This window comes from Cydia splendana, chromosome 20, assembly GCF_910591565.1.
Source record: "Cydia splendana chromosome 20, ilCydSple1.2, whole genome shotgun sequence".
NCBI classification, from domain to species: domain Eukaryota; kingdom Metazoa; phylum Arthropoda; class Insecta; order Lepidoptera; family Tortricidae; genus Cydia; species Cydia splendana.
The window spans coordinates 14,986,818-14,999,756 of NC_085979.1; the positions used below are offsets into that span (position 1 = coordinate 14,986,818).

Below are 12,939 nucleotides of genomic sequence, written 5' to 3' on the forward strand. Positions count from 1 at the left end.
GTTATAGCTAATAAGTTATCCTTAGTTGTTGTGCTATATGTATAGCTATGTTGTCTGTAGTCTTATATCGCAGGTGCAGGTGTACTTTTATGATAAATAACTTATTTACATGACATAATTAATACTAACGTGTATTCCTGTACCTACCAATTAACTTGCCAAATAAGATGTACAGGAATAAACATAGTAGGTGGGGATGATCTAAGTAAATAATGAGGCATATTAAACATTGTCACAACATCATATAAAATTGTTTCTTTCATCAAATCAACGAACTTTTTTGGATAACTTTCGTTTCGTTTTAATGTATGTAGCAAAATAGTATCTATATAATAATTATATTTAAAGCTTTAACTTAAGTTGTAACTCTCACTAGCATAATACAGTAGATTAGTCAGGACCAACGGCTACTCTGTACGACAAATAAGGTTTAACCATTAGCGATTCCCAAGTTTTTATAAGACTTCTAATTATTTTGCCTTATATGTAAAATTCCAGTGAGATAGATAAGAAAAGCCTAGGTATACTAAGTGTTAGAGCAGTTAGGTCACTTTAAGATCGAGGTGTCGGAGTAAAGTATGAGCTCTGGTCGACATTCCTCGGACCACACATAGCGCTTCCTATTAAAAAGGCTTTGTCATAGTGTATATTTATTTTACTATGCTTACCTACGAGATGAACCTACAACGTCGAACGTCGACCAATATTATGGGTGCTAGAAACATATTCAATAAAATATATATCGTACATCAAAACTTTTGGGATAGATGAATGGGACACAAGATCGACAAGAGTGGAAGAAGAGGGAAGAGGTCTACATCCAAGATTGGATCACCATGATGACGATGATGATCAATACTTCTAAATCTTTTACATCTCGATTAAACTAGTGGCTCTATTATGAGCTGTAAACCTCGCGAGTATAGCATAAAACTCAATAAATGTATGGCTCGTACGCCATTTTTAAAATTTTCCATAAACTGAATCGACAAAAAACTATTTAATCATCGAACCTGCTCACAAAATTTCACGAGAATCGGCTGAGGATTGCGACCTGCAGAATGCAACATCCGGACATTCGAAAGCATTTTTGCCCACGCTGAAACGGAGATCTTCGCTAACGCTTGGTAAATTAACTAAAAGTAGCATCGTATCGTATTAGCAGACCACGAAACACGTAGGCTTTGATACTTCTAGCGTAAGATTCACAAAAAAGACACTCATTAATATACAGTCGAACGCAGCATAAAAACAACATCACAAAAGTTTATTTATTATCCCTCAGTTTGATAATTTAATTCTGTATACAATTTTAGGGACAGTATCCCTAACAATAACAAGTATCTTAAACGCGCTGGAAAATCTCAATAACCCTGACAAAAAGCCCATCCATCCTCTCTACATCCCTGTCTCAGTACCCGAGAAAAAAGGGGGGAGGGTCGAATATCCCACAAGGGGGGCCGCAATGGACTGAAGGAGCCCCAATCAATCTTACAAGTCGCGACGAAGGGGGCGCCACTTTCGGGGGCCGAGGGACGGTACCCTCTTATGGACGGGCCGGCTGACCCTTAGGGCGGATGGACCAAAAGGACGGTACTAACTTTTGTGGATTTTAGCAGGTTCATTTTGTGTGAAAATGTGCAAGTTGGCAAATTACTTGGAAACTATTAGAGTGGTTTGTTTACGCTTTTGATTATAAGACTGTGTTTATGTATTTTTATCATATCTCTGAATAAGTTAAAAAGTAAAAGGTAATTTAATTTTCATATCTCATGCTCTGAAAGTGAGTCGTTGTTGTTCTAAAAGGTGCGCAGAAAGTGATACGTTTATGCTCTAGCGCAGAAAAGTGGTGTACTCCTCTGCGTCCCCGTCCCACGAACAACTGGGTGGAAACAAAATGGAAAAATAGTGTCTTTATTTCCTCGCCTGGAACAATTGGTAATTGTTTAATTTTACTAATCCCACGTTGATCCTTTTTTTATAAAAAATTATGTAAGTAAATTGTTAAAAACAAATTATTCTTGATTTCTTTCGTTGAATTCTATTTACTCGATTTCATAAGGCGGGAACCAAAAGGAATACACCAAAAATATTTTTTTAAACCTTACACTTGCGTAAATGAGCAAAGGCAGAATCTTATACAGCCACAGTTAAACGTTTGTACGATATTAAATTGGTTTTTAAAGTTATTTAACACTATATTCATGAAAATAAAATAAAATACAAGATAAAAATTTCTTATATTATTAATTAAATTGTTACTTATTATGTTATTACGTGTGTAATTACATATACTTTTATTATGTTATTACGTGGTGCGGCGCACCAAGGTCGCGGTGCGGTCCGGTAGTCTGTTGCGGCTTTTAGAACGAAAAAGTATAAAATTAAAAAGTAAGAGGCAATCCCGCTGATTTTCATACTATAATGAACAAATCATTTTAAAATGACTGCAGTTTGTTAAAAAATGTGTGTTTTCGTAAATATTGCAATCTAAATGATTTACGCTAGGGGTTATTAATCTTCACACATGTAAAGTCTCCGATTGCAAGTAAGTCCTAAGGAAAAAAATCATGGCCGTAGGTCTATTGGGTACTTCAATTACTGATTTTGCGAAATTGCCTTGTATTGTTTGGTTTCCTCGCATTCGATATGAAAAGTAGAGTGTTTAACTCGGGTGAAAGGCACCATTTCCGTCTCGGACTATTGGCGCTCTCACTGCGTTCGAGCGCCAATCTACCTCGACAGGAATGGGTGCCTTTCAACCCTTGGTTAACAATCTACTATTACTCAGTAGGTTATACTTACCTAAAAAAACTTCATGACATTTTTACATCTTTTGCATATATCCGACATGATTTCAAAGGTTTATGTATTCAAATTATACATATACGTGCCTAATATTTACATGTATAGATGTATAAATTTTTCGGGAAAAGTGCCTTTTAATAAGAAATTTATCGTCTATGAATTTATATCTAACTAATACTTAATTCGTAAGATATTTATATTAGTATTATGTTTCTACCAACATACCTATATAAAGACTAACATTGCATGAAGATTAAAAAGTAATAACTATCAAAATCGCCGTTGGAAACGCATAATGATCCCCTAACCGCTTTATCGCTATGTTAACACGCCTGTCGCAGCCTCACATCCATTATTTAACGCTCAGGATCATTAAAAGCGAATGGCAAAAAACAGCGTCATCAGAAACTCAGTAGCCGCCTTCTCCGCCGGGCCCCGTTTTTGTGTCTTGTCTAATACTGTGACGCCCCCCTTGATGAAAGGGGGGCCCCCACCGCTCGGAGCGAGAAAAATGAGTTAGAAAAGATGCGGTGCCCGATTATGGCGTGACGCTCTAGCCCTTTGTGTGGGACATTCGTCTGAATCAATCGGTCGCAGACGCCTAGGGCCGCAGTAGGGTCGGCCAGGTACCGCTCCCATGGCAGCCTGGCACGCTTTATATTGGAAACTATTTAACAAATGCCAAATGTACTTATGAAAAGGTTAGTGTGGTGTGCCTATACATGGAGTCTGCCTATTATTAAGCAAAGTTCTGAAAATTAGCCATGTAATCGGCAATCTGGTAAAAATGCTACCTATTCAAAGTCCTTTAAATAGCATTACATGGCATTATAGCTGTAAAAACCAGAATTTCATGTCATATTTACGCACCTATTTCATTAATGTGATTTTTTTACTTGTAACTAAGCACTAAATGACCTATTAACGTATTGTAGGTTACATTATTTGTGACTCTAAATTTTTTTTTTTTTATTTGTTTTATTCTATAGTAAAATCTTACATTGAATCAAACAGAAAAGTGCCGTGAAACCCTATCGGGTTTGTACCGACACAACATTCGTGGATAGGTACATTTTACATTAAACATTGTTGTGATACATAGGATAATCAAAAGTTATATAAAATTACTTAAGTTCTACAATAAATAAATTAGCGGGTAAAACTATAGGTAAAAAAAATACCAATAGGTAGGTACATATTCATTATGCCGAAGTTTACTACGGTGTCATCAAGAGATGTAAGTAGTTACAATTACAGTCAACTGTAAAAATATGGGTGTAGCCAACTTATTCAAAAATATGTCCCATAGTTCTTAATTCGCTGACATAAGAGCTATGGGACATATTTTTGAGATGATTTGTGCACCCATATTTTTACAGTTGACTGTACCTAGGTCTGACTAAAATATAATAATTGCCTGTAAGAATTTACGTATTATTTTAATAAACTTTTAAGCCTAGAAAATATATCAGCAATATTCACTACTAAATATTTTCATTACGCAACATAAAAACATTCAGCGGAATTGAGAACTTTTTTTTACCTGTTAAAAATAACTTGTACTTTAATAAGGGAAACAAATCCTACACAAATAAGAGTTTAATATAGACTCCGATGGTGAAAGGAGTCCCGATGGCACGGGGCTGCGCTGTGGGCGGCACATCCGGGGGCTAATGAATGAAGCTACTTCCATACTTACCTACCTACCGACTGTGTCCCTTGATGAAGCCTCTTGCCTACACACTACCTACTACTACCGTAGGACGTTTAAATATTAAACATTGCTTAGGTAAGAAAAAAGTATGATGTTTCCTATGTACTTAAACGTACTACTATTATAAGAACAGTTAAAACTGTTAGTTTTTTAGGTTGTTCGTTAGTTTTTTATGTTCTTCTGATTGTAAATTGGTCCTAAATGCCATAAAATACAATCGTTAAACTTACTTATAACCCTCTTTTCCTTTTTTTTCTCTTTTCTTTCTTTTGCCTCTTTGTTACCTAAGGGGTTAAAACTTAAAACCAAATTCTATGTGTAACCTAAAGGCATTTTACACCGGCACCGAGCTGCCGAGCCGAGATTTAGAGCTTCATTCAAGTCAAGTTAAAGTTCTCAATTTGCTGATCCATCATAAAATGGGTAAGCTATGCAAAAAGTTGAATCTGAAACTAACACACAACTCCGTATCTGATCGAATAGAGTTTCGAAATCATAACCCTCGGGTACAAAGGGCGGATTGGTCCCACAAAGGCGCGCTTGCGGGCCTGACTACCGACCACCGCAGTTTTATGCCGCCTTAGTTGGCAGAAGTTTAAGCTAGGGTTAAATGCGGTCGAACCCGCAAAATTTATATTTGTTTAGAGAAAAAGGTCTGCTCGTGTAACCCAGGGTGGGTTACCCTGCCCTATCATGAAACGGGATTTTACACATCAATACGTTTCACAGCGAAGTTTCGGCGTCAGCGAATATATAGTCATTAATTCATTTAACTATTTTAACAGTGTACAATTACTAATATTTTATTATGTAATTAACTAGTTATATGCATGTTGAGTATTTCGACAAATATACGGATGCTATTACAGACATGAAGTAAACTGTGACGCACCATGTCATGATAAATATTTATTCCATTATTATATATATTATTCCATTAGTTATAGTTAAGTACCTAGGTCTGATCTAAATCTGGGGGCACGGCAGTGCCCCCGCCAAGTCGAGCAAAACAAAGAGGCACGGCCGTACCATCCTTTTCTTGAAGCGATTCAGGCCATTTTCGACGGCCTGTTATTTTGTGCTGGCTGAAGCTAGAACCCTGAATTTTCAGTTACATATAGGGCTTAACATGCTTTAGATATTCTCAAAAACATCAAATCTGAACTTGTAGTTTAAGAATTATTGTACGTCAAAGTTCCTTATTTTCGACACTGACACACTCACTCACTCGCTCACTCACCGATCATCACAATTCTAAGGTACTTCTAGCATACCCACAAGCTATCTTATTGATACTGTTTTAACACCCCCTGGCACTGATTAAAATAACCGAATTGGTTTCACATTACATCTCAAAACTTTTTTGTAGTAGAAGCGATGCGAGACTTGCACCTTTTTACGTGTAATGTTTTTGATGGGATATTATATTCGCTTAAGACATATTTGGATCAAGGTATAAAATATAGCAAGCAAGCTTTTTTGTTTTTAATTTTACGTTAATGATCAAGGTATAAACAATTCGCAAGATTTTTTGCGCTTTGGCGTAATAATTGCACTAAGCCCCAAGCAAATACAAGAGCGCGACTTATTGCCCATCGGTTAGAATTTAGTTGTTTAATTACTGAACCGGGTTTTCCTTATAAGGTATATACAAGGTGGTTATCAAGGTCCAGCCATTCTTATACGATTGGTAGATCCCGTAGTTCAGTATCCTTCATAAATATTCTGCTCGCATATATAGTGACTAATGATGAAAAAAATGCTTAGCTCACCTTTGTGAAAGCACGTCGTGCAGTTTCCATTATCCTAATTAAATAAATGTTATAAATCGACCTAGTCCCACAGTATATACGTTAACTGTAAGACATAAACGCCTAATGGCTATAATCATGCGAAACTTACCTTATTTTCCATGTCCAGTCGTTCTTGATACGCCATACTCCGCATATGCTTGAGATACGCCGTCGTTATGGGCACGCTGTAGTCCACCTCCTCCCCGCCGAAGTACACGCCTCCGTCCGGCCGCCACGGCTTTGGAAACCTTCCGAACGAATTAGAATACTCTAAACTCGAAGGCAACAACTTCTTTCTAGGCGGAGATGCCGACTTCGGGGGGTCTTTAGACGTCAAATTAGCCACGTCCAACGGATTATACTTCTTCTGTTTCTTATCATCAGTCTTTTCTTCTTTAACTCTTACAATTTCTTTATCTTTGTCACTATCTTCCTCTTTCGGGATGACGTTAGGGATAGGGCTGTCACTTTTGACATCTTCAACGTCGATCAGGCTGTTCTCATCTTTGTCGATCTCCGGGTCCGTTCTGACGGGTTCCTCTTCTCTAAAAGGTGGTTCGACGGGCGAACTTCTACTGAATAAGGGATTTGAGTCGAAACCGTTAACTTTTTTTGATGTTAGCTCTATATACGTAGGTTCCTGGTCTTCAGAGTCTGTCGCTTTCGGGCTTTCCACTTTTTTAAGAGGCTGGAGTTCGGTGTAGTCGAATTTGGGTTCGTATGGGTAGTTGGAGTGTGCCGCGTCTATCTCTGATTCCCAGTTTCTGGTGTAATCGGTGGCGCAGTGAGGTAGGAATGGTAGGTAGGTGTGGTGGCGCGTGGGGGAAGGGGAGGGAGTGGGGAGGGGTGGTGGTGAAGCGCTGCGCGGGCGCCGCGCGCATTCAGCACATCCGGTGAGGAAGCGCGTGACTGCCTCGCGAGGCAGAAACGCGTACGTCTCCGTTATCTGCGGGTGGAAACATTCACAATTACTATGTGGGGCACATAAATTACATACTATGTACTTATGTAGTACAAGTACCTAAGACTACTCGCTCTCACCAAGAAAATGTTTAAGGGTATACGCATCTTAATCGCAAATATCAATAACAGCAAACATTCATCATCATCATCATCATATCAGCCAGAGGACGTCCACTGCTGGACATAGGCCTCCCCCAAAGAGTGCCACAATGACCGGTCATACACACACACAATAAGAGCAAACATTGGCTGAATATATTACTATGGCTCACTTTACAAGTATAGCGCCTCAGTCGTCTACTATTATGTGCTTACAATTATAGGTACTCCTATACCATAGAAATTGTAATCAAGTAATATCAAACTACGAATAGGTATGAGGTCCATAATCGGTTACATTGTTTACAAGGGAGTGTTGTTTACAAGGAATCCGGACTGCGCCGGAAGTGTCCACAATCAATTGCCCTCACTAGGGAGATAATGATTATCTGCCCAGTTTTTGAGTAGAAGTTGTACTTACGCATGGCAACCCTAAGTAGCGATGAGAAACTCATTCAAATATATACCGTATTCTCGCTGAATACAGTGTCTAATCGTTCGAATTGGGCTCAGAGAGTTATTACCTATGCGTGCTGGGTTAACACAATGTATGGTAAGGAAATGAGTCTGCTACAGATTCAGATAAATCAAGAAGAGAATAATAATTGTGTTGAAACATCGCACTAGCAGTCGTTCGTTAGGTATATGTTATTACCTATATCGTAAAAGGTCCGAAATCTATCTGCTTATTAGGTATACTTTTTATGTAACGTGTAAGTGTAATTTGTAGGTCAGCACGTATTTAGACTAAATTTCGTTCTTTTGCGAAATATTTGGGCTTAGCAATTCCAATATAACACCACATTCACCTTAAGTAACTAAATAAACTGTAATGTCTACTTTTTTATTTCCTACATTAAACATTTACAATTACGATTTATTAAATTACAGCCAATTACAGTAAAACGGAAATATTTCTACATGCAATTACCTATGTAGCGCCATCTATTAACACCACCACTCAAAACTTCACAGCGTTGAATGGGGTTGGCCGGTGGAAGTTTTTAGCAGATGGCGCCATCATAGCTTGCCCTGTCAATCCCTATAATTGTGTCAAATTTTTGTTTTTTTAATACACTGGATGCCAGCCCTTTAAGCCAAATCTCATAGAAAAAGGGGCAAGCTATGATGGCGCCATCTATGCAAACCTTTGACAGTTGCCAACCCCATTCTATAAAGCTACGTGAACGATGTTGTGAACTTCCCTGTTCTAGTTAGTTCTCTGTCACACAGATGGCGCTTAGAACAATAATCATTAGCCAGATATTTTAGTTGTCTTTGGTTTTATGCTTTGATTGAAATGGAAAATATAAAGTTAATAATAAAAATAAGTGACTTACAGTTCTGTATGTACGTTTCTGTCCAGCATGCTTTCCTGGTCGACCTTCAAGCTCTACATGCACGGTGTAGATGATATCGAAAAAGTTTTCAACTATCGCGACTTTTCGATACACTGGCTCCTGATTTGGTGCGTTCTGAAACAATACAAAACAATGCCATTAAAATGAAAGCTAATATATTATTATAAAATAATTATTCGTTCAATAATGTAAATAGGTAGCAAATATATAGGTAGGTAAAAGAAATTGATTGACATTTTAGAATAGGTATTTGAATTTTAGGGGATTCAATTATATTTAGCATGGTCCGTTACGTGTCAAGGTAGAGAACACTACATTCCATTTTTATATAATTATAGTACTAAGTTCAATTAATTTAAATTTGTATTAAGTTGATATCAAAATAATAATAGAATGTTCAAAAAAGTTAAAGATACTAGCGACATCTAGTCATCCCTTATTAAACTTCCCTAACTGTACAGCAACAAACATATTGTTCCGCTACTCGCCGATAGGTGGCGACACCATTCTCTCTTGGAGCTAAATAATTCGTTATTAGCTGTTGTTGTGTAGTTTGTGATGTCGATTCATGCCGTGAAGATAAATGATAAGGTTTCAGTTTCACTAAAACAATTATTCTGCCACTCACGCAAACAAGAATGTCACTATTGGTTCGTTAAAAAAAATGGTAAAAACAAGTTACACGCATTAGGCCAGTTTTTTTATATCAAAATATTGCTTGTCAAGCTTTAATTTATTGTTTTAACGTCCGACTTTTGGTTTGGTTATTTATAAAACTTGATAAAACCCAAATAACTGTATTTCTTACAATATCATTTTGATATTAAATTTTTGATATCTTTGCTAGCTTTGATAGCTCTTTTTAAACTTGGCCCGATTCGAACTTTAAGATGTCGAATATTGTCTAGATACGATATGATTGTGTGTTTGTATGTTGGCGATAAACTCAAAAACTACTGAACGTATTTTCATGCGGTTATCACCTATCAATAGAGTGATTCTTGAGGAAGGTTTAGGTGTATAATTTGTTAACCCGTGCGAAGCCGAGGCGGGTAGCTAGTATTGATTTTGTTTTAATTTGTATGTGTAATGCATATAGGTACAATATGCAGAATTCGCGACGAGAGGCGGGAGCCATTTTGATGAAGTCATTACGCTGAAGTAGATGGCCTGCACCACTGTCTCCCGGCAGTTTTGGGGCCCCAATAATGGGTTGGACATGGGTACAACTATGTACATACTAAAAATTGGTACCGGTTACGGACTCTGAACTATCTCTCCGACCGTTTCCCGTTTACCTAATTATAGGCGTCACAAACCCGGTTTCGTCGAAATCGAAAAAACCGGAAAAACCGGGTTTACAGCCAATTGCCAAATCCGGGTTTTCTCTTTAATAAAACCGGCTTTTTCGAGTTTTTCGATTTTACAGTTTTATATACATAGTTTAATTATTTTGAAGATCAAAATAAATAAAAAATACATTATACGCACTAACTGTATAAATGAACAGCATTTTAGTCTCCAACGTTATATCTATTTGCCCAGTTTTACAGATAGGCTGCTCCTTGAAGTTACGGCTTGCTTCGGAGATATTTAGGAAGGAAGTTCTGTCGGAGAAGATTGCCCCTGAATTTGACTCTCAGTTCCTTGTTGGCTAGTTTGTTGCACTTGTGAAAGCAGAACACCTCGGTCTAGGAAGTGCTGGGGCACAAACGCCACTGAGAGAAATAGTCATCTAATAGATCCAGGTCCTTGTCCAGGCTATTTTGTTCCAATTCCCAGCGGTCTTTTTGTGTCACAAGGGGCAGGTCATCAGCATAAGCAAACTTCCGCGATGTGGTGTTAGGCAGGATACGACTCAACCATCGGTATTTTCAGACCTATGACAACTAATACTAGGCGGTGTTGAGAGTGTGGAAAATCCGCTAGCACATACAGCTCGGCGGTCACTGTGGTACCGTCTATTGCTCTTGTTGTGAAGACTAGGTCCGGGTTGTGGTCACTTCTCCATCGATGATTTGAACGATCCTTTGCCTTTGTTAGAAACGACTAAAACAGTCTTGTTCCTATCTGCCCAGTCCATGATCACCTCCTCATTGGCGTCAGATTTCCTATATCCCCAGCTGGTATGGTGGCTATTCAAGTCTCAAATCTATGGGTGGTAACTAATGGGTGTTCCAAGTCAGGAAGGCGTGGAGTAGGCCAGCAGCTACGTGGAGGCTTATATATGTTGCATATCCGCGTTTCACCGATTTGAATAATCGTGGTGGCGATGTTGTTGTTATTTGAAATCACATTGACCAGGGCAGTAAGAGAAGACCGGCCTTATGTCGAAGTTCTATATTGTTTATTGTATAATGCCGCTACCAAATCAAATCCCGGTATTTTACCTCGTTTAGCGAGTTGGGCATCATCAGCGGTGTATTTCCAAAAGGAGGACTATGTCAACACCGTTGTTATATAATAGGTTGCTTAGGCATTCCGTTTTGGAATTGCTGACTTGGTTAAAAACTTTATTAATGGATTTGGATTGATTTATTGATATGGTCTTGGTAAAGATAAAGTTTAAGAATTTCTATTTAGAAATGTCGTGGACGTGGAAGACTTAATATCAAAGCATTGATCCTAAAAATACTTGCTTAATTTACAAATTATACGTAAAATCGAAATCACCGAAAAAACCGGAAACCCGGTTTTACAGTTTCACAAAAACCGAAAAACCGGTTTTCTAAAATACGCACGGTTTTGTGACCCCTAATTATGATTAGAATCAGATGATGAGTAACTACCGTACGTGTCTTCCGGATTAGTCTTTCCAGAGTATCTCTCACACTCCTAATCATATTTTTGCCGCCGAGATATTAGTGCTAAGCACTAACACACTGTGCTTAACTAATTAGGCTCATAAATAACGTGGACAGCAATTAGTCGGACACCAGGCGGCCAGCGTCGCGAGGAGGTAATTAGCTGGAGCTGGACTGTCCGGGACCGCGTAATTACGGGCTCGGCGTGGAAGCGGTCGCTTAGCATTTCATGATTGCCTAGTGCAAAGGTGTTTCAAACTGAGAGCAAAAGCAGGCTATGTTTTTTTATCCGACGAGGCAATTTGTGTGTTGGGTATTTATTTCTTTGACACATCCCAGCGGTTGCTGAGGCACAGAGGGCCTTAACGAGATTTTCGTGTAGTAGGTCCTCTGAACTGTCTCTCTCCACCGACAAAAGCTTTCTTCGAGAGCTCGGTCTGGCAACCACTACACTACTCACCACCAAGAGTTTTATGTATACAATTCTAATTTAGCTGCAGTATTCCGCAAGATAAGAGAAGGTACGAGTATAATGAGCACCAAGTATGAACGAATACTTTAACCCTACATGGCATTATAGGTTGTAGTAGGTAAGTACGAGTTTTAACTCAATGATACTAAACTTACGAATTCAGAACTGTGACGAAGATCGTAAGATAAACCAACGCAAAAAAGGCCGAGTACCTGAAAATTGTTCTATTAAAGCAATTAGATTAACAAAGTTAACTAAAATAATCAAACGAATTGCGACGAAACACGACGCTCCAGTGTGCTAGCTCGGATAATCCCAGCCTCTAGCTGCTACCAAGCTATAAATTGCAGCGCTACTGCTCTGCGCTGAGCAAAAACACTTCCCGCTAGTGCGGAGAACCTAGCATTAGCTATACACCGTGTTTTTATTGAATTCCGTTAACTTCGGGGTATAGTTAAGTACGTTTATAAGAACTAAATGGCATAGTTAATTTTCAAAAAAAAAATTTTTTTTTGTTATCTTTTTTGTTTTTTTTTTGTTTAAAAAGTAATTAAATGTAGCATATAGCGTTGTTGTAACAGGGGCATTACATTTAACTCAACCAAACAATCGAAATCTGTGACATATCAATGTCATTTCGTACATCAATCGACCGAGATTGTACTTAAGTTTAGTAGCAAATGTATGAACTCATTCTAAACACTAATCAATATGTAAGCCGGCCCTAAGGCAAGTGTACACGCTTGTAGAGGCCTTATAGGAAAAAAATAAATTATGGATTATCTCCGAAATGGACTTAATTAGAACATCGGTGTCTTTGAGAAAGTTACTTGATTTAAGCTCAGGAATGCACCCTTGAAATTAACGGAAATCAAAAAAAACACGGTGTATACTGAGCAAGGGTTGCACGAATGCACGTAACGTT

General features: G+C 38.2%; 1 protein-coding gene across 4 annotated transcripts in view; it reads right to left on the reverse strand.

Annotated features, from left to right (window-relative positions):
* Positions 1–12,939, reverse strand: part of LOC134800532 (nucleolar protein 4) — a 157,801-nt gene that overhangs the window by 66,247 nt on the left and 78,615 nt on the right. For all 4 annotated transcript variants that reach the window (XM_063773011.1, XM_063773009.1, XM_063773012.1 and 1 more), the window contains 2 exons: positions 8,718–8,852; positions 6,425–7,261 (listed from right to left, as the gene is read on the reverse strand). In XM_063773011.1, coding sequence (XP_063629081.1) covers positions 6,425–7,261; positions 8,718–8,852 — 972 coding nt within the window. The remainder of the gene's footprint in view (positions 1–6,424; positions 7,262–8,717; positions 8,853–12,939) is intronic.